This window comes from Drepanopeziza brunnea, assembly GCF_022702325.1.
Source record: "Drepanopeziza brunnea f. sp. 'multigermtubi' strain 214-2 chromosome Unknown ctg4, whole genome shotgun sequence".
NCBI classification, from domain to species: Eukaryota; Fungi; Ascomycota; class Leotiomycetes; order Helotiales; family Drepanopezizaceae; genus Drepanopeziza; species Drepanopeziza brunnea.
In genome coordinates this window covers 2,115,231-2,136,636 of record NW_027094067.1, presented here as the reverse complement: position 1 = coordinate 2,136,636, position 21,406 = coordinate 2,115,231, and the positions used below count along the sequence as shown (strand labels likewise).

At 49.8% G+C, this 21,406-nt stretch overlaps 7 protein-coding genes across 7 annotated transcripts; 5 read left to right on the top strand and 2 right to left on the bottom strand.

Annotated features, from left to right (window-relative positions):
• Positions 1 to 314: 314 nt before the first annotated feature.
• Positions 315 to 1,643, top strand: L3040_003399 (uncharacterized protein; the record flags this gene model as incomplete). Its single annotated transcript, XM_007297523.1, has 4 exons — positions 315 to 464; positions 608 to 848; positions 895 to 1,105; positions 1,160 to 1,643. 4 exons carry the CDS (start codon positions 315 to 317, stop codon positions 1,641 to 1,643), a joined length of 1,086 nt encoding a protein of 361 aa, XP_007297585.1.
• A 5,985-nt stretch (positions 1,644 to 7,628) lies between these two features.
• L3040_003398 (uncharacterized protein) lies at positions 7,629 to 8,940 on the bottom strand (the record flags this gene model as incomplete). The annotated part of the gene is made up of 3 exons (XM_007297522.1): positions 7,629 to 8,535; positions 8,597 to 8,746; positions 8,909 to 8,940. 3 exons carry the CDS (start codon positions 8,938 to 8,940, stop codon positions 7,629 to 7,631), a joined length of 1,089 nt encoding a protein of 362 aa, XP_007297584.1.
• Positions 8,941 to 9,883: 943 nt separating this feature from the next.
• On the top strand, positions 9,884 to 11,042 carry L3040_003397 (uncharacterized protein; the record flags this gene model as incomplete). The annotated part of the gene is made up of 2 exons (XM_066154453.1): positions 9,884 to 10,973; positions 11,035 to 11,042. The coding sequence occupies 2 exons, from the start codon at positions 9,884 to 9,886 to the stop codon at positions 11,040 to 11,042; spliced, it is 1,098 nt and encodes a 365-aa protein (XP_066012413.1).
• A 1,551-nt stretch (positions 11,043 to 12,593) lies between these two features.
• L3040_003396 (uncharacterized protein) lies at positions 12,594 to 13,245 on the top strand (the record flags this gene model as incomplete). Its single annotated transcript, XM_007297521.2, has 2 exons — positions 12,594 to 12,698; positions 12,841 to 13,245. The coding sequence occupies 2 exons, from the start codon at positions 12,594 to 12,596 to the stop codon at positions 13,243 to 13,245; spliced, it is 510 nt and encodes a 169-aa protein (XP_007297583.2).
• A 3,338-nt stretch (positions 13,246 to 16,583) lies between these two features.
• Positions 16,584 to 18,814, bottom strand: L3040_003395 (uncharacterized protein; the record flags this gene model as incomplete). Its single annotated transcript, XM_007297520.1, has 5 exons — positions 16,584 to 17,071; positions 17,123 to 17,394; positions 17,442 to 18,053; positions 18,100 to 18,730; positions 18,778 to 18,814. The coding sequence occupies 5 exons, from the start codon at positions 18,812 to 18,814 to the stop codon at positions 16,584 to 16,586; spliced, it is 2,040 nt and encodes a 679-aa protein (XP_007297582.1).
• Positions 18,815 to 18,905: 91 nt separating this feature from the next.
• Positions 18,906 to 19,334, top strand: L3040_003394 (uncharacterized protein; the record flags this gene model as incomplete). The annotated part of the gene is made up of 4 exons (XM_066154452.1): positions 18,906 to 18,973; positions 19,026 to 19,057; positions 19,116 to 19,180; positions 19,266 to 19,334. 4 exons carry the CDS (start codon positions 18,906 to 18,908, stop codon positions 19,332 to 19,334), a joined length of 234 nt encoding a protein of 77 aa, XP_066012412.1.
• Positions 19,335 to 19,597: 263 nt separating this feature from the next.
• Positions 19,598 to 20,503, top strand: L3040_003393 (uncharacterized protein; the record flags this gene model as incomplete). The annotated part of the gene is made up of 2 exons (XM_007297519.1): positions 19,598 to 20,163; positions 20,227 to 20,503. 2 exons carry the CDS (start codon positions 19,598 to 19,600, stop codon positions 20,501 to 20,503), a joined length of 843 nt encoding a protein of 280 aa, XP_007297581.1.
• Between the last annotated feature and the right edge of the window lie 903 nt (positions 20,504 to 21,406).

The following is a 21,406-nucleotide window of genomic DNA, read 5'->3' as shown; positions in this document are numbered from 1 at the left end:
ATCAGAATAAGCAGGAATACATGACGGGACATCCTCGAAAATCCTATTTCCCCTAGTGAAAGCGCCATTCTCGGCTTCTCGGGGTATAACCCTTACGCCTGTGAAGTTGTATTAGTAGTACGTACTACGTAAGTTCAAAATTGCTCACTTGCTCACTGTACCGCCTTCCTTATTCGTGCTGTGGGGCTGGGACAGTGAGGACCATGTTGAAGGTCTTCATGAAGGCTGCAAATTACTTAAAAGACTGGTGAGGTAGCTGTGCTGTTACCATCAACCCTCGTCCTACTCTTTTGTTTGTGTATCTGATCATCAAGATGTCTTTCGCTAAAGCTCTCATTCTCGCTACGGGTCTCAGTTCCGTCGCCTTGGCTCTGCCTGGTGTGAACCCGAGCGTCGGTGTCGAGACTCGAACGTTGGACGAGCTTCATCAGGCTGCGTTATCGGAAGGTGGAGTTGTCACTCTCGTACGTACCAATACTCACCTGCTACTTTCTACTTTGGTGTCATCATATCCCAGAGTTAGAAATGAGTCATCCGGAGTCGAAGAGCACAGGACGAATCCCAAATTTCAAAGCATTGCTGGAATGAAGTGCTAACTTTCCTCAAGTGGCACGGTGGAGACGAGATCAACCAGCAGGATAGCCTCAAGGCCGCGTTTGAGGCTCGTTTCCCTGGAATGACGTTGAACCTGACCGTGGATCTCAGCAAATACCTTGACGGGAACCTGGATCAACAGATTGCTGATAACAACATATATGTGGACAGCATAATCTTGCAAACACTACATGACTATCCAAGGTGGAAGGAGCAAGGCGTGTTGATGCCATACAAGCCTGCCGGGTTCGATAGTAAGTCAACAGTAGTTCATCATGTGACGAAGCTAAACGATGATAGGCGTTTACGCCAACTTGAAGGACCCCGATGCAACTTATGTCGGTCTTTTCATTCTCAATTGGGCGAACTGCTGGAACGTCAAGGGGCTCGCGGACGCAGGAATTACTGCTCCTAAGGAGTACACCGACTATTTGAAGCCTGAGTTCAAGGACAGGCTAGTCCTCATCTACCCCAACGACGACGACGCGGTCTTGTACCAGTTCGATCTCATGTGAGTACCAGTTCGACAGACATACCCAGCGTCCAATATTGATGGTCCAAATAGCATTAAGCAATACGGCGTCGCCTGGTTCGAAAGCTTGCTCGCCCAAAACCCAAAATGGGTTCGAGGAGGCGCTACCCCATTCGCCACCCTCCGACAAAACGGCACTGAAGTCGCCACCTTCACCGCTGTTCCCCGCGTGGGCGTCGACGGCGTCCTGAACGCCCAGTACCCTGCCGAAGGCCAATTCGTAAGCTGGGCTCAGACCGGTTCCATCCTCAAAAACGCACCGCATCCAGAGGGCGCCAAGCTTCTCCACAACTTCATGCTGAGCCCCGAGTTCTTGACCGCGAGAGGCGGATGGTCGACCCGCGAGGATATGGATGCGCCAGCTGGGTACCCAAAGATCATGGATCACAACGCAACGGACCCCACTGCGTTTACGGCGTTCATGAGTGATCGGGCTGCGGTCGAACGTCTGCGCTTCTTTATCGAGTCGAGGATAGGTATTCCTCAGGGTCCGTCCCCCCTCGTTGACGGTATCTAAGACATGTATCTCTTGTCTGAAATTCGGGCGGTGGGAAGGAACGGTGCCACTTTGGAGTGTACGAACTTGATTCGATTTCCCTGTCCATATTAACTAGGTTCAAGATCTACCTTCTTTCTTTCCCAAATTTTGACCAAATATGGAAGAGAAAATCTCCCCAGGGGCTTTGGCCCATTCAGATCTCCCGAAGCTAAGCTTTACGGACAGCTAGCCTTAATGTCTTGTGCAGGGATCCTGCCTCATACCTCTTCCACTCTCAACTCGAACGTTTTTCGGGCACTCGGCTAAAACACGAACCATGCCAGTTTCCCAAATGAGGATCAAGGACCACAATAAGTTAAAATCAAATCAAAGCTCTGTATAAACATTTCTAATCCATGTTATAAGACCGAAGTTTGTCTCAGGAGTATCTGTGAATCGATAGTGGTGTAGTGAGCAAGTGATAAGGGCTTTGTCATGCCATGCGTGAGCTGGCCAACTATATAGTATCGAGGTAGAACCTATACAGCATGGCTGTATACTGTGGTCTTTGGATCCGATGGCCGAGTGGCGCGAGATCTGCCCGCACTCGTGACAGGCTTGTACACGACGTTGGAAAAGGGAAGGGGAAGGGATGATGCCACTCAAGATATCAGAGTAATCAGTATATGCTTTAGCCTAGATCGGATACTTACTAGCATGTGCTTGAATATGGGCCCAGCAAGCTTCTATCAATGCAAGGAGGCTTGGACTGGTTGTTATCAGTATGAATTCGTAATTATGCATTTCCCCTTGCCACCTAGTCACTTGTTATATTCCTACTACAGTATTTACTCGAGTATTAATTATCCTTTACATTGAAAGTATATAGGTAGTAGACAGGACGACTAATAACATTCCGACACTACTGTTCACTTTTTACTGAATTACAGGCTCGTTACTAATACGTATCCCCTCCCATGAATAAATGTCGGACCCAGTTTAGCTCTACAACTCGTAGAGCGATGATTACATTACTGAATGGCTTAAAGCCCTGTCACCTCCATTGCACAGACTAAATACCGGCTCAAAGATACTTTGCAAGGCTGAATGAATCCTTATAGTAGTACTACCGGTAAGTTGATCGGTTCAAGACGTGGTAAGATCCCTTGCAGAATTATACTTTCGGTATGTATTCATGGGGAGGGGGGAGGGGGGAGGGGGAGGGTAAGATTCTAGCTCTTGTCGCTTCGCTGCCAACAGTATTCGCTTTTGTATATAAACATCAGTAACCGCTAGGAAACACAAGAAGTTGAGCGATCCATCCGGAGCAAATAACTCTCCCGAGAAGTTCCAGTCAGACGATTCCCAACCTCTTTTTAAGAAGCAACGCCAAATTCTGCAGCGGGAACTAGAAAGTGTATTGGGAAGAAAAAAAAAACCACAGCCCACCAGCAGCGAGGTTTCAAGAAGCCCAAGACTTCCAGCGCGAGCGAGCAGATAGTTGAGTAGTTGACAGGGAGCTGCTATATGACAATACTCATTAGAATATCCTAGAATGATAACATCTACCCGTGACAGCAGTAATTTTGAAGCTGACATGAATATCTCGCTGGGCGATAATAAGAAATTGAAACTATGAAACTTTAACTAGTATTTTTTCTAGGGAGAGGGGAGGGGCGGTTTCATTCATCCACTTTCCGAATACAGTACCTATCACGTACGTAGTAGCTCCCGCAACTTCATGAGTGACCCTTAAACCCTTTCTTTACCTCATGAGCTTTATACTTTGGTCTTGAAGCTGCTTGCTTCACCGGCGCAACTTTAAAACCAGCCATGAGATCCGTTTCAGAAAAGGTGAGTTTAATTGCACCTCCCTCGCGGAGCCGGCTGGGCTCAGGGCATTCGCATCCTTGTTGGGTGGAAAGGTACTACGTAAGAACGATATCGCGACGACGTGCGTGCCAGACAAGGCGAGGACGTTAAAGATACTTGTACTAGTTGGATTACACATCATGCTGGCCCACGACCTGAGCTTACGCGCGTCTTGCTGCCCTTTAGCATTCCCGCAATTTGGGATATATACTACCTTCGTAGAGCCACCTCAAAACCAACACAGGGCGATCGAAATGCCCGGAAATTTCTATGAGAGGGAGGAGCTACGTATGGAGCGCAGATCCCCAGATCTCAGCTGGGTCTGGGGACTGGGGAAATACAGTTCTCCGGAGACAGACACGTTGTGGCCAAGCGCGAGGTGGTGCACGACTGCACGTAGAAAGTTTTTCGACGCGAGAGGCCCTTTCTCCTAGAGAGTAAGTAGTAGTAGTAAGTACGGAGCCTAGGTTTACCAGGAGTCCTGGTTAGGCTCTCCCACCACCAACCATACTGTACAACTGCCGGCCAGAAACTGCGACCAGTCTCGCCGAGGCCCATTCCGCGCTTCGGGCATTGCTGGAGAACACAACACGGGCGCTTGAACAGGCCTGCTTGAACAGTACACCTCAAAGCCAATCAGTGGCAAGCCAAAAATTCCCCGACACTTTTATAAGTATTGACATGCTCCAAACCTCCTACCTGCGCACGTCGTTCCTTATCACCGGAGGGGAAGAGCGCTTGCCAGTCTACCAGAGTTTGAGAGCGTTGCTTGCTGAAACCCCAACGGGACATCTCCCAGCAGCACATCGACACCTGCAACATCCAATTCTCACTCACATTATAGAATTAAAATATACATATATATATTTTTTTCCTCATCGAATCTCAAACCCTACACACACCGCCCAACAATCTCCAACTCATCCATCACTCACAATTTCATCCAACAACAACCACCCCGATCCTTCCAACCGATAACCACAACCCCCCCTCAAAGACACACAACCCCCCCCCCCCCCCTCACGCAGAAAGCCAAAAGTCGAAAGCAAGTGCCAAAACATTCTCATCATGCAAAAGCCGTAGCGTAGATAATCCAATCCAATCCAATTCCAAAAGGAGGGGGGGAAGGGTCCCTATCCACTATTCCTCGCTAAGCGAAAAAAAAAAAAAAAAAAAAAAAAAAAAAAAATCTCGCTTCATCTTTATTCTTTCCAAAAAAGGTTTTATACCATAACACAAGAAAGCAAGTGAGCAAGAAAGCAAGAAAGCAAGAAAGCAAGAAAGCAAGAAAGCAAGAAAGCAAGAAAGCAAGAAAGCAAGAAAGCAAGAAAGCAAGAAAGCAAGAAAGCAAGAAAGCAAGAAAGCAAGAAAGCAAGCAAGAAAGAAAGCAAGCAAGCAAGCAAGCAAGCACGAAAAGCAAACCCACAAAACAAAGCGATATCATCCTATAAAATTCCTCCCCAATTCCCTCCATCGCCGCATCGTCAAGCGCGCTTGGTATAGGAAAAAAAAGGAGAAAACCCAGTTTGGATTAGTAGATGGACGCACGCCTCGAATAGGAGATAGGGATGGAGGATCATGTGGGTTTAGACTATGGGATAGGATATACTCCGTATATATATACATGTGTGTATATATAAATACCCAAAGCTACCTTAAAAAGTAGTAAGAGGTCATTTTAAATGGTCCTCTGACCCTCTTTCAAAAGAGACGGTTATTAGACCGTTTAAAATCAGTACTACTTACAAATCAAGAATACTTCACCTTTTTAATCGTCCCGAGCTTAGGGCCGTCCTATGGCTGTCCTCGAACGTGAAACCGTCCCGGAGAACGTAAATAAATTAGTACGCAAATAATCTCTCTACTACTTGCTCATCATCCTTCCACTACCTAACCAGCCCCCGTAATAATACAACAACAACAACAACAACCAGCCCCCGTAACATACTACCACCTGCACAGACGTAGGGCGCGGAATCACGCGGGCGAACTTTTGCTGAATCGATCGATGTCGATGACAAAAAATTGAACGCGTTGATTGATCTACAAGCCGTGGCAGCGATACCGAGAAATATCTCGGCATCGAATTAATTTCTTGAAATGACTCTTGAAAACGATTTTTATTCAAAGAGATGATTTGTATGTACAACCAGGTCTATCTTCTGTAAGATAATGATCGATTCGAACGATTTCAGTCTTTCAAAACGAGCTTATGAGTAAGCCTCTTTTGAAAATAAAAATAATAGACGGGAACGGCCATAGGACGGTCTTAAAACGCCCGAAAAAAAGGTCCCAAGACAATTATCATCATCATCATCATATTTACTACCATCGGGCGGGTATCCAAAACGCAATGCTCAAACCCTATGGACTTCTTAATAAATAAAGTACGGCGACGTACTAGATAAAAAGAATCATATACAAAAGTACGATCGAATCGAGTACGATCGAATCGAGAGTAAGAACCACGTCAAAAGAAAACCTCTCCTCAAATAGCTCAAGACTTATAAACCTCTGAAAAGCAATTCAAAATGCTATGCGTCCAGTTTTCTCTCGAGAGCTATCGGATACCTACCGGTACGTATAGCCTTACGAGCGGCCTCGATCCGTATAACACAAACATCGTTTTTTTTTTTTTCTCTCTTTTTTTTTTCGTTTCGTCGTAAAGCAGCCTAAAGAAGACTCGCGTTCGTACTGAGCCTTTAAATAGGTAAAGCCGGTCACTCACTGTATTCACAAAACGCTCTTTCGAAGAAAGCGCCATACCGTGTTTTAGCGATGAGATCGAACAAAGCCTCTTTCCCATCTCATCTTGTATACACGATCCTTTTTTTTTTATCGCACATCTTCTTGATCGTTTCAATCGCTATACCCGTACCCGTCAAGTAAGTATAGATCGTAATCGGCGTAGTATTTGAAAAGAAAAGAAAAAAAAAAAAAAAAAAAAAAAAAAAAAAAAAGGAGGTTCAAAGTCGCCGGTAAGAGAAGACCGCTTCGAAAAAGACGTCGCGTAATCGATGATCCAATTTCGGCTTTTGAGACTCTTTGTCTATCTCTCTCTCTTTACCGTCCGTAAGAGAGAAAGAGAAAAAGAGAGAGCTGAAGGTTCGCAAGGGGCACCTCGTACAGGGAAAGAATCGTAGCCCCCCCGGTCCCAAGACGGGTTTTTATACGAAAAGACGAGGATTCCAAAAAAAGACGATTTCATCGTCTATATAAAAAAGTTCCATTGAAGCTACGATTCAAATAATCTAAAATGGTTTGTCTTCGAATGCTCCCCATCTTACGGTAAGTATCGGCCTAGGGTGATCCACCAGGTCCAGCCATGCCAACCTATTTACAAATCGTCCCTGAGAGAGATGGTTATCAGACGATCAGCTGACCGTCTAGAAGCCCGTGCATTACCCTGTAAGGTAGATGTGGAGGCGGTATACCTAGAGCGAGGCATAGATAGATATACGTAGTACTACGTCCCAGGCGTAAGTATTACCCCTCGAGGGTAGGGTAGCCAGGAGGTTCAGAGTAGAAACTAAACTTTCGAGGCACCCTCGAGGGGTAATACTTAGGCCTGTACCGTGGTATATGGATACCAAAGGCTAGATGTTGCAGCGCTATACCTAGAGCGAGGCATAGATAGATACATTGCCACGGTACAGGCCTAAGGATTACCCCTCGGAGGGTGCCTCAAAAGTTTGGTTTCTACTTTGAGCCCTTTGGTTACCTTACCCTCGAGGGGTAATACGTACGCCGGGGACGTAGGATATGTAATGCCTTATGCATTGTCAGTCGTAGCAGGGCGGTCGAGAGAACGCAATCCGTCTCGGGCCTGAGTCTGAGCTTGAGCTTGTAGAACTCATGTCACGCCTGGCGTTCTCTCTAACTCACAGTGCTCGGAGATACAGGATAGGGATGCAGAAGCTTCAGTGGATCAATGTCTCCGAGCTTATTGGTACGCGACGTGCCCGATAATAAATGGTATCCCCCCCCAGCCGGTCCCAGTCCGTCCATAACCCCGACCGCGCCAATCAAGACAGTGTGAAATAGACCCAGTCGGAAATTCGGATGATATACTCCAATCTGAAATAGCCTCTCGACCTGGTTCTCTAACGCCAAATTCGCCGTAATAGCACTTAGACTCTCCCTCTTGTGTATCTATGCATCAACACCCGAGCTCTTTCCCACATCCTCGCCCCGCGGAGTCCCGCTCATCTCGGAATCAGCATCACTCGGCCCGTCTGCCTTCGCGCCCCAGCTCCAAGGCATCCAGCTTCCCGTGCTCCCACCACCCCGCGGCAAGGGCTGCCGTCTTGGCATCTCCCCCTCCCCCTCCTCCGGCCCAGACTCAGCCTCAATCTTCTCAAAGTCTGGCTCGCTCTTCCTCGTGCTCAGTCCGCTAACGAATCGATCTTCCCCCTCGCTGCTGCCGTCGAAGGACATACTCGGGACGTGACGAGCCGTGGACTGGCTCGACTGGCTCTGCAGCGCACTGGCTTCTTTATCCAAAGCGGAGAGGAGGATCGCGAGGCGCTCTCGCTGCGCGGAGATGAAGGACAGGCGCTCGACCGGGCCGCTCACTGACGGTGGGATGAGCGTCCCGGAATTGGACAGGTCTCTCGACTGGGTGGCCGAGGTCTGGTCGCGGGACGTGGCGGCATTCACGGCGGAGGCGAGCAAGGAGTAGAAATCGGTTGCGGTGCTTGCGGCTGGGGCGGCTGGCATGGCTGGCATGCCGGGGAAGGATGGGCGTGCCGCGGGGAGGTTGAAACGGGAGATTAGGTTTTGTGCGTAGGAGTAAGTCGTCGGGGGCGATGGCGGGGTGGGCTCCTTGGGCGGGAGACCCAGGAGGTGCTGCTTGACGAACTCTATGCCCTGTTTCAGATATGTGTAGCCGGCGGCCTTTGCGCGGTCGTGGGCGGAGGAGATGAAGTTGTCGATGGCGCGCTCGTTGTCCTGGAGCCATGGGTGGACGTGGGATTGGTAGAGGACTTTGGCGCCTTGGGTTTGGGGGAGGATGAGGTAGAGGAGGAAGCCGAGGCGGACCCAGGCATATCCGGGGATCCTAGAGCTTTTGTTAGTTGTGACAGTGAGGCGTGAGATGGAGGTGGAGGGGGCGTGTATACCAGAACAGGATGAATCCGGTCCAGGACTCAACGAAGAGGGCGACGGCCAGCACGACCCAGTACATGAGCCATGGCGCCAACCGTGCTGGGTCCGAGGTCTTGAGGGCTTTGTAGGAGGCGAATACGGGGAAGAGAAATGTAGGGATCGAGCTGGAGATGTGGCACGTCAGTCGAGGGAACCTGGTGGGAATGGGATGGGAAGTGATGGGGATGGGGATGGGAATGGAGGTGCTGTGGTGGGATGGGCGGTGATGGCGGTGATGGCGGTGATGGCGGTGATGGCGGTGATGGCGGGGTTCAGATTGAGCTCACGATAAGAGGTTGGCGAAGGTCGAGAAGAACATGGTCGCACGTCTGCTGTGGAAGGGGAGAAGGGGGATGGGAGGGGCGGCGAGAGGTGGTGGTAGGGCAATAGGAGGACGGTGTATTGTTGTTGTTGTTGTTGTTGTTGTTGTTGTTGTTGTTGTTGTTGTTGTTGCTGTTGCTGTTGTTGTTATTGTTGTCGTCGCCGTGCACGCGGGGCGGGGGGCGAGGGCGAGCCCGGGCAGCGCTGGATGTTTTAATAGGATGTTGATTCTCGTCTGCCGCGAGTCAAGGAGACACGACAAAGAGGCACGACACGAGTCTTGACATTCCGAGGTCTCGTGGGCAAGCGCAACCCCGCCTTTTACTGTTTTACATGATTAATTCTGCTTAGATCGTGAGTTAAGATATTATATTAACATCTTGAATTAGCATCTTATATTAACATCTTATATCACCATCTTATATCAACATCTTATATCAACATCTTACAACCCCGTGATGCATCGGAGATACCGGGTCCGCCTCAAAACCATCGACGCCACCCTCGCGACCGAGTATACAGGCGCAGATGCAGATGCAGATGCAGATGCATATACGTAATTCTACAGATATTAAACAGATAAATGGGGGATGCATCGTGACACCGTCTTACGGCCACTGAATGCGAAACAACGCAACAAGTAAATCCATGCACGCCATAAGAGATCCTGTTCATATGATGCCGTCGCCCGTTCCCCATCGCTCGAGTCCGCTTGAACATGACACCTACGAAGGTAGCCTGCGTGACGTTACATTCAACGAAAGTAACCCGCCGACGGAGATCGGATGGTTCTCTATTTCAACCTTCAGTCCGCCGTCTCTCGCACCAACTAGCACAACGAGCACACCTATAAAAATTGTAACAACTACCACAACTACCACAACTACCACAACAGCCATATACAAGCACATACAAGTACATACAAGCACCACCCCCCAATCATGTGCATCGTCATAGCCACCACCGCCCACCCAGCCTACGCCCTCATACTCCTCGACAACCGCGACGAGTTCATCACGCGCCCAACCTCGCGCCCGCACTGGTGGACCTCGCACCACCAACACATCCTCTCCTCGCGTGACCTGCAACGCGCCGAGCAAGGCACCTGGCTCGGCATCACCCGGACCGGCAACCTTGCCGTGCTGACCAACTACCGCGAAACAGACACCAGCGATGCCCAGCACCCCGTCGTAGGGGCGCGCAGCAGAGGCGGCATGGTGACGGCCTGGTTGACGGCCGCGGTGGACGAGAGCACCGACGCCTTTGTGCGTCGCCTGATGGCGGGGGATGGCGTGAAGGGCGTCGGCGGCTTCTCCCTGCTGTGTGGGAAGTTGCGGAAGCGCAGAAGGGGTCGGGAGGGCGAGAGCGAGCGCGAGAGCGAGAGCGAGAAGGAAATGGAAAAGGAGCTGGAGCCGCTGGCTATCGTCTCCAATCGCTGCGAGGACCCCGAAAACGTGCCTTGGTTCGCGGAGAGGCGGGGGGGAGTCTACGCTCTCAGCAACAACTCCTACGACGACCCTGACGTCTGGCCGAAAGTCAAGATGGGGAGGGAGAAGGTGATTCAGGCCGTGGATGCGCTGCTCGAGAGCGGGGGAGGGGAGGAAGAGTTGGTGGAGAGGCTGTGGGAGGTGCTGGACGCAGATACGCTGCCGCCGCAGAAGGAGGGGGAAACGTTCGAAGATTACATCTTTGAGTTGCGGAAGTCGATATTCATCCATCCGATTGGGTCGGCTGCGACGCCTCCGCTTCTGAAGCCGGATGTCGTTGCAGCGGCGGATCCCAGCATTGCCAACGGCCCATCGCTAGCGAAAGGAGACTTGGAGTTGAAAGATGAGGAGCGCCCGGATCCTGTTACTGCGGCTCCCATGACCGGGATCTACGGAACACAGAGACAGACTATTATTCTGGTCGACTGGGAGGGTAAAGTCACGTTTCGAGAGAGGAGTCTTTGGGACTCGGAGGGGAATCCGGTGAAGAGGGGAGAGGGAGATATGAAATTCGAGTTCCAGATTGAGGGGTGGAATGGGGATAGTAAGAGCAATGATTGGCCCCCCCCCCCCGCGCTGAGCTTTAACTGCTAATTTCACAGCAGAAATATAGTAAACCTGTGCAAAGAAAGGTTAAGCTACATAGACTGCACGGTGTTTTGGAAATTAGTTTGCAAATATACCCCTTTGCTTCTCACATGTGTTTGTTTCGCAGTGCCATCATGACGCTTCTATGGAATTGGTTACAAAGCTTTGCAGTGCTGTATTTGCGTATTGTTGCATTTGTTACCTCCGAATTGTAAAGAATTGTAGAGCGGATCTGATCTAGGTTGCACGCTACTATTGGAAGCCACAGGTTCAAAAAGAGAACACTGCTTGCTATGTGTCAGAGTGCCCAGACATGAAGTCTGTACAGGAAGAATATGCCACTATGCTGCTTAAGCCTTGATCCCCGCTAAATGAGAAAGGGGATTCTCAGTTTCGGGAGCGGACGGCTGTTGCTAAACGGCCAGAGCAAACTCATGATTTGAGAGTGCTTCGCCTAGAATCGCCAGCCTGCTCTGCAAAGACGTGAGATACGGCACTGCTACATTGATCAGTGTCTAGTCTTTTCTGTCCGCTTTAGGTTCTTGGAATTACATATATCAAGGCGGAAGAGAGGACTTCTAGAATCTTGTTTGCCGAAGTCGCGGAATAGATAAGCTACTGATGGATATCTTTTGGTTTTCATATGATTGATTAAAACGAAGATTCGGCTTGGATTGAATGTTTTTTTTTTTACCGGTTTTGGCTGGTTTCTTTGCGTCTTTTAAAGGATTTCAGAAAGACAGAAGGCTATTGGAAAGATGGTCTTGCATTGCTATATGGAAATAGTATTCTGTGACTATGATGCCTCTTTTGCTCTTACGCAGTTGTTCGATTGCTTCACGGCAGGCTCAAGCATAGAAGCATAATTTTTGAGGACATCGGTGAACAGAAAGTAACTATCTATACGCATCAGTAGTCTTGAGATTGCTTTGAGAGGCCTTGAATACTAGCCCCGTGACCGGCGGCGCTACCTCGAAGCGGTAATCGAAGCGAATTGTCAACATAACTCTTTTCCTCCTTCCCTTTCCCGAACCTCCCCAGACAGTTCGAAACAAGACACAACCTCACAACAGCCATACCAACCCCGCTCGCTGTGCGGGGATTTCTCGATCTCCACCAACCCAGCACGGGAGTCGAAATGGAGCGCACTAGCTTGGAGCCACCGGGCTCGCGCCGCCATCCCCCCAGCGAACCCTCTCCTCCGCCGCCGCCCAAGCACCGCGCACAATCTCTCCCTTCGCGCAATACGGACCCGAGCCCTCGAACTCGGCAGTCAACGCCGACCCTCGGCCCCGCCCTCGATCCCGACCTCGATCCCAGCCGCCCCAGCCTCGAAAGGAGCGTGCCCCGACCTCTGCGAAGCTCAAGAACGCGGAGACGCATCTCCTCTCTCTCAACCCTGCAAGCCCAATCCCCCTCCGTCGCGGCGTCGCGCCACACACGCAGCTTCTCGTCCGCGCCCGCCACCGGCCCCGGCCCAGCGCCCCCCACCCACGCACCACCGCGGTCTACGCGGCGGGCAACCTCGACCTCGACCTCGACCTCAATCCTCTTCTCTCGGCCTCCGCTCTCGGCCATGCGGCTCACGCGTCGAAGCGCTTCCTCGCACGACTGTGTCTTTGTGCCGAATAGGGTACCGGAGCCTGACAGGCGGGTCGCGAATCTCGCGCTTCTCGATGCGGTAAGAGCGGGTTTCCCTTCTTTTGTTTCCTCGGCTGGAGAGCTTTAGAAGTCTATTTATATATATATGTTTCTATATATATATATATATATATATGTATATGTATATACGTCTCGATTGAAAGGCAGCTGACGACGCGCAGAAGCTAGCTGCGACCGTGCCCGGTGATGGGAAGGAGATGGCCGAGCCTAAGGCTCCGGCTCTTTCGCTGTTGAAGGAGAAGCCCTTGCCGACCGAGAAGCCGCTGCCGCCTCTCCCGGTTGGTCTAGCTAAGGAGGAGGAGAAGGAGGAGAAGAAGGAGGAGGAGAAGGAGGAGGAGAAGGAGGAGGAGAAGGAGGAGGAGGAAGGGGATAAAAAGGGGAAGGAGGGGGAGTGGAAAGCCGAGGATGGAGGTAGCGATGGGGACGGGGACTGGAACGGGTCACTGGCCGCCAGTAGCGAGTCCGACGAGGAGGTCTTCTTCGGCGTAGCTACCGCCGTGAGCGTCACCCGCGGTCGGGCCAAGCTGGTCGATATCCCACCTCGGACGGCAGGGCGCGGATGTTAGAGATAGTGGTGGTGGTGCTGTGGATTTTTGTGTCCTTTCTTTCTGGGAGGGGGGGGGGGGCTATATGCCCAGGCGTGTTGGGATGGACGGATGATTTGACGATGAGACGATGAGACGAGATATGAGCAACGAGCAACGAGCAACGAGAGATGAGAGATGAGTACACACCCCCAAGCAATTGTATATGAACACAATCCAAACCAGATCCCCCCTTTTCCTTTTCCTTTTCCTTTTCCTTTCCCTTTTCAAACCCCGTCTTAAAAAATGGTCGCACCAAAACTCTCTCCTTCAGACCTCCGTGTACCATGCTATTCTCATGACTCAACATCCATCTATCCCAATCCACTTGAGCTTTTCGCGTCTACCTACCTGCTAGCTGCTACCTGCTAGCTAAATGCACCCACGCACCCACTTACCAGTCTTGAGAGCTTTCCATTAGAAGTCTAAAAAAATCCGGGGAGTCTTTTTCTGGGAGCGCGATGATAGTGCAGATTGTCCGTCGGTAGGTAAGAAGAAGTAAGTATAAGTATATTCCTCTCTTCGGTTTTCCTGTACGTTATGAATTTGTGGTGTGGTGTGGCGGTACGGTACGGTATCGGCAGTTCTTCTGGGTTCGGATCATATATGCTGCTATTGTATTCCCTATTGTTCAGAGGTATAAAATGAGGGATACCTCTGTGCGGAGTTGAAGCTTGCTGGTGGTGAGGAGGAGTCGGATGAAGAAGAGACGATGGATAAGGAGATGTCGTGGTTAGGTGTGTCTGTCAGTATGTATGTATGTATGTATGTATGTATATATGTAAGCTGGTCTAGGCCCGGCGCTTTTACAAATATGATATTCTGAATACCATTTCATAGAACGAATGACAGCAAGAGAGAAGCGGTGGACTTTCATCGGAGATGACAGCAGTAGGAATATGTTACCATTGTCATCTCTTGGAAACATGTCGCGATCAATAAATAGCTCTGAGGTCTCCCAGGGCTCGTCCACACCATTGATCGACAGACTGGACACTCCCACCCCTTCCGCCTCCCTCTACCACCTGGCGTTTTAGTCCTCGGCGAGTCCAGGCATACTGAAGTCTGTGTTTTCTGGGCGACAGGTTATGTACCCATCTCTGCCTCTCCAAATTCGGCTGCTGTGTTTGTGATCTGAGACATCGTACTTACTTTCCGCTCGCGCAGAACCTCGAGCTCTTATCAATAGGCCACTAGGAGGAGATCTTTGGAAAAGGAGGACTTTTTTAAGGCATATTGTCAATGAGGTGAAGCTGATGGCGAAAAGTCGATGGCGAAAAGAAGGTGTGATTGATCGAAGCAAGAAAATATTCGTCACGAAGAAGACGTGGAGTTGAATGTGAATAAGAAGTGTTGTTTTTCGAACGCGAAAAAGACTCGTGACGGAGAATGGGGATGATAGAAAGGAGTAGTTATTTATGTGAGCGGAAGAATATTCGTGAGGAAGGGGACATGTTGTGGCCTTAGGCAGAGCTAGGAGCGCACGGATGATTGGTTGGAGGGTGTAATGGCCTGAGGCCATTAGGCACGATACTCCCTGCCTACTTAAGGCCACCGAAAGAATATCCAACTTTAGAATGGCCAACTCTAGAATGCCCCGATTCGATAGATGCAAGGACTATGATAAAACGATGCCGGCCGAACTTTAGCAAAATAAATTAAACTATACAGTAACTTCGAAGTGGACGACTCGGACAACCTTTTACCTTTAACATACCTTAGAGCTATTTCCATCTTCTTGGCCGATGAAGCAAGCAAGAAATTCAGGTCGAACATAAGGATGAGACACATCATCGCTAACGAGATCACAGCTACGGACAGAGAAAAGCCAGAAGCGATCGATGGATTAAAGACATAGTTTCCCACTAACGAAGAGCTTACCGAAGAACGAGATGTTATCGCAGAAGTGAGGCTACCTACTGGTATGTTACCTCACGCGGCACATACCTCTCTAGAGAACCATCTCCCGCTTTGCAACCTCACCCAAATCCATTGTCTGGGGGCGATGATAAAAAGGAGAGGTGTTGGCAAGATAAGTAAAGCCGACAGTCAATAGCTAGCTACGACCACGCGGCTTGCAATGGCAGCAGCAGCAGCAGCAGCGGCGGCGGCAAGTCTCGTCGTTCTGCAGGAGTGTAGGTCTAGATATCTAGATATCTAGTTACTTCTAGTCCTCGCAGCACTTGCAAAGAGAATGTGCGGGCGGGCATACGGAGGCAATAGGTACGTACCTCACGCACATTCCGTCGTGGCTAGTATCTACCAATATCCGGTGAGTCGCTGTGAGATTACAAGGCTCTGCAAGAGTTAAGGGTATTAAATACCCTCTTTTGCGACCCGCGGGCTGTGTCTGTTTTAGCGGCCGAGAGGGGGTTTTGGAGGTGAATAAATAATTAAATATATACATATATATACACGTAAGCTGGCCGGGGAATTTATTCACTGAGAGTTTTACGAATAGTGGATGCTATAGCCAAACTCCCTGTAGGGTTTTCGATGCTATCGTCACCCCTTCTCGACGAGAGATCCGAGTGAAAATACGATCCAAGGGCTGCTCGCAACATTCCGAGTCCTTCGCCACGTTGAAACCTCAAAGACGATAGCCAATCTCGTCTCTCTCATACTAGTCTTTCGAAGGCAGGAAGAGAACAGACAGACAGGCAGACAGACAGACATTCCTTGCTCGCCACCATGGAATGGAGCTAAGCGCAGGGAAATCCGGCACGTCAAAATGTGTACCGGTATCTCCATTCATTCATCGACAACCCCCTTAAAAACCCACACTTCAGATCTCTTTCCCAGGACATTCCGCGGGTGGTGTATTTCCGATCGCGAAAGTGTAGGGTTGGATACATCGCTTTGGGTGGCCGACAAGCGGTCTCCCTCGTTTCAATGGGGCTTGGAGTTAGTTTCTTGAATGGGTACTATGTAAGATAGATGGAATCTGGATTGATGAATTGAGAGAATGCAGGAGGAGATGAGGGTTGGAAGTCTTGATGCGAGATGACCGTAGAGAAGGAGGTGACAATGGAAGAGAACTTGATAATGAGAAGGGAGACTGCTCTGTAGAGAAGAGATTTCATGATACCGCATGGGAATATACAAGAGAGTACCTAATAAGCATTTGCGATGGATGTCCTCTATCGATGTGGCCCGTAGACTCGATTGAATATGTGCAAATGATCGATAATTTAGAAATAATATTTTTTCCTTCCTTCGACTACCTTCGGCTACGTCGACAGGATCCTTTATAAAGAATGGGAGAACGAATCATATGCTCTTGGTCAAGCGATCGCAGTCTGAATAGTGATACCACACCATCAAACCTTCCTCTTCAATAGCCCCTTGAAGAAGTCAAAACTATTACTATCACTCTGCAACTCCCAAACCTTCCCCGTCGGACGATCTTCCCAGCCCAATTCCTCCGCTCTCAACAACCCCCAATCCCTAGTAATGCCCACCACCCTGGCTCTTACACCCCCCTCAGCCTCCAGCGTTACAATCTGGTCCGTGTGCAGCCAGTGCTTGTAATAAGTTTCCTCGAGCTTACGATCAAATCCTGTCCTACAGAAACTTTTGTAGATGCTTTCGAATCTGGTGAGGATCCGCGCGAGCAGTTTTTCAAGGGTGAAGGGTGTCTGGGAGGGATTAAGCAGTGCATTGAGGGAGGTGGTAGGGGCGGCGTTGGTGGTATTTAGACCAATGCCTACGACCAGGTCGTAGGCGCCAGAGGAGTAGGAGGAGTTGACGAGGATACCACCAATCTTGACGTATTCCTTCTTATCGGTCTTTGTGAGATCTTGAGCATCTAAAAATCTTCAATTGGTGATAGTTGGAAAGCTGGGTGAGTAGGGCTTACAGATATCATTTGGCCATTTCAACTTGACTGGAACCTGGTCGTAACCACGGTCGTATGACTGGATACCTTCTACAATTGCGATGGCGGCCAGGTACTGTATGAAGACTACTGGCGCAGTGTTACTGAGCTCCATTGCGTGCTTCATGCTTGTTGAGAAGATCAAGCACCCAGCTGGTGAGACCCAAACATTGGAGCCTCGGCCACGGCCAGCTACTTGTGTGGTAGCGGTGAGTGTGAACCCGGGTGGCAACGTGGATAATAATTTCGGGTTCCTGACAAATGTAAGCGGGAGACACGCGAATATAACTGCTTTGCATACTTCTCGAGCAGAGTACTCGTGCTCGTCACAACCTCTCCGTACACAAGATACTTTCCGTATTCTTCAGCTTCGCCTCCCTTCTCCTCCTGATACTTCCTTAAATTGATATAGAAAGCGTTGTGGTTGAAGTATGGCGTCTCCTTCGTGCCCGGCCACTCCGTCTCGTGCGGAATCAGACGTTTGGTGATAGCATTACAATCGAATATTCTGTCATCCGAACAATCAACCTGATCAGCCGAGATACCTTCACTTCCCTTTGGAATACCAGGCAGAGGAAGCATTTTGACGAGAGAGTTCACCGACCAACGAGAATCCTGCTTCTCGAGGTAGAAAGTATCGTTCTCGGCCTTGATATACTCTTCGCCATCTTCTATTGTGATGATATCTTCCCAGGAATCAAGCAAGCCTGAGACTAAATGATGATGCATTGACGAGAGATGGAGACGAGAAAGGGATGGTACCGAAGATGTCTCCTGGCTGACTATCAGCCCGAGTTTGCTGAGGCAGGCCTTGAGGAAGTTGACACGAGATGCATCGTCCTCGGCCAGTTCATCGACCAGCTTTGAATACTCTGGACCGTTTGACTTTGAGTCGAGATTTACAGCGGCAAATCTAGATTCGTGAGCTAAAATTTCACGACAGAGAGGGACTCACTTACTCTGGATGTGGTCCAGTCAAAATAGCTCCTCCTTCGCCAACCTTGCAAAACACAACCGCTGCTGATCCCCCTTCGACGTCAAGGTCGCTGGAGTATTTTGCAAGAACTTCGACTCCTTTACCGGCAAAACTATCTGCTTCGACGAAGATACCCCCACCGTTATAGTATGACCGGAAAGACTGAGGGACGACCCCGGTCTTGAATGCTTCCTTTTGAACCTGCAAATCTACTGCTCTAGCACCTGCTTCACTGTGATAGACGAAACCTTTGAAAGCACATCCCCGACTGGTACCCGGAAAGAAAGACAGCTCTCGTGAGCCAATGACTTCCAGAACCCGGTTCCCTACTTCAAATTCGCATCTTGAGCTTCCATAGTAGCCACCCGCACAGAAGCCGAGGTACGCACCGCCGCGACGGACGTAAAGCTCGATGCGACGATTCCCCTCCCCGTTCAAAGACCGACAATAGCCCATATCGGCTCCGCCTGGGAACACCAAGAGTGCACAGGAAGCAGTCCATGGCTCTTTGAGGATCACGTTGTCGGTCACGGGGATGACTGCGTAATTAGGTGATAGAAGGCGCCGTAGAGTATACAGACAATGTCTTACACATTCAGTTGTACTGCCATTGCCTAGAAAATTATTAATCACAGATTCCGATGCGCGTTGATTTCCATACCTGAGTACACCAGAACATTCATCTTCCTTGTCGCCATCTTGCTCGATTCTCCGGACCCTAGCCAACCGAGACCGAACTTGATCTCTAACCCTCGTCCGACCTTTTCTCCCTACAACATCAACAAAAAAATGTCGAAAGCCGAGAGTGATTCGAGTGTAGCGGCCGCGGTTGGAGACGATGATGAGCCGGATGAGTGGTAAGAAGAAGAGGCCCAACGTTATGATCCCCAACTGAGACGTGTCTTGTAGGGACAAGAGGATCTACAGCACCGGCTGCGCTGGTGAGTTCTGACAGCCGAGGAAGCTTTGCTCCTGTCTGAGTCTGATATGGGGGAATAGCGGAGAATTTGAAGATGACGGAGTGTTTTTACGGGAAGAGGGATTGGAGACTTTGCAAGGACGAGGTGAGCCTGGATTTAGCGGACGATGACAATCACGTGTGCGAATAAAAAAAATTGAAGTCGAACTGATTATACGGATACTTTCCAGATGGATACCTTCAAGAGATGTTGGAAGCTGCACCAGAATGACAAGAGGACCGATTCGAAGGATGCTTGATGTGGTAGCGAACCTTTCAACATGGACTTGTGGGTTGTAGGATTACCTGTGTGTACAAACAAACCAGACTCTCTTCTCAGTATGAAATGAAAAGGATTTCCTTCATGAATCTCATATCAAGCGGCGAGATTCGCTTTAGTTTGTAACTTCTCCAGATCTCGAACTTTGATTTCTGGTGTGGTCGGCCAACACGGGGTCAATCCCGTCGCGACTTTGAATAATTTGCGAAGTGCGCGTCTGTCTGTCAACGCGGAACACCAACCATGTCGGCATTCATACCCAGAGCAGCACGCTCAGCTCTGACAGACAACCTGTCCGCATGTATTTCTAGATCATCAAGAGCTGCACGATCGAATCCATTTGGCGCAGGAAACTCTTCACGATGCATCTCAACCACTCGCCGATGCGCAGCTATTCCTACATCAAACTATGTTCGCAAAGAAAACGCCGCCCCGAAGCCAGCATCGCCTCCGCCATCGACGCAAACCTCGATTGACGACCAGTCGCCCATCAAGGATATGACCGGTGGTCTGGCAGACGAGCCATTGATTCTCGACGAGGGGTCCAGGCAGGTGGATTGGACGAAGTCTTTCCATGGTCTGTCATCGCAGCCCTTCTCCAAGGAGGCTGCGGACGTTTTGATGGCGCCTGTGGAGCCCGACGATGTGGAGGTCAAGCCGGATGGGATCATATACCTGCCGGAAATCAAATACAGGAGGATATTGAACAGAGCGTTTGGGCCGGGTGGATGGGGGCTGGCCCCGAGAGGAGAGACAATTGTTACTGGAAAGAGCATCACGAGGGAGTACGCTCTTGTCTGCCATGGAAGGTAAGCATCTTACTGTCATAACAGTGGTGATTATGGCCAAATGCTTAAATTTCTCTCCTGCAGATTGGTATCAGTAGCTCGAGGCGAACAAGACTACTTCTCCCCCGAGGGCATCCCCACTGCAACAGAAGGTTGCAAATCGAACGCCCTCATGCGCTGCTGCAAAGATCTTGGCGTAGCCAGCGAGCTGTGGGATCCCCGCTTCATTCGGAAGTTTATGAAGGAGAAGGCCAAGCAGATTTGGGTTGAGCATCTGCCGACGAAGAAGAAGAAGCAGATGTGGTTGAGGAAAGACGATGAAGTCAAATACCCATACAAGGAATCAAAGTTTGGCGCATAGATGGTCGGGAACGGAGTTTGATGTGTATAGATGGAGGGCCGGTTGTACCATAGAATGTACGATATGGTACAGCGCGAACGGTCGAATACATACCTCACATATCGCCGGACACGGTTCACATCGCTGTTCAGTGGCTAGTGGTATCTGCTGGATAGCCCATCATATACTACTGCCGGGATATATCTTGGATCCGCATCCATGTTGGTCTGTTGCTCAACCGGCAATTGAGAAGCAGCGCGACATGGCGCATGTGGGGAGCTCAATAGGATCGAGGTCGAGGTAGATAAAGCAATGGCCATGGTAGCACCTAAATCTCACTCTGGGCCCTTCCCCAGATGTCCTGGAAATTCTCAAGCTCATAGGCTAATAGGGGGTGGTATAATGTAATAGAAGTAAGCTTCTTTCTCATTTGTAGCTGTTTGTACTAAGCAGCAAGCTACCTCACAGTTTGTTGCTCTTTTATCACAACAAGCCGCAGTCACTGGTATCTTTTTGCGATATTAGCAGACGAAGCCTGGCGAGGTTGGTGAAGCGAATCGGCCTGATACCGACATTGAATTCCTGTGTCAAGGAAGAGCCGTTCAGCGTCCCAAGTACTGGTTATGGAAAGGGCGCGAGTGAGCTTCATAATTTGAGTACCTTTCAGCCACTTTTCTAAGTCTTTTCCTGTATCTATATTCGGTTACTTCAGCGAGCTCCTCTATTTTGCATGTTCCTCGGTCGACCGTCTTTATTATGCCTCGACAATATATCTCTGAATTTGAAGAAATCTCGCTCAACATCACGGATCTCGACCACCTAGCCCAGTTTCTCTTGATAAAGCAGCACTGAGTACATGCGCAGCAAACGCAGCATCTTCCGCCGTGCTCGCCTTTTTTTGATACATCAAGTCGTTAAACGATT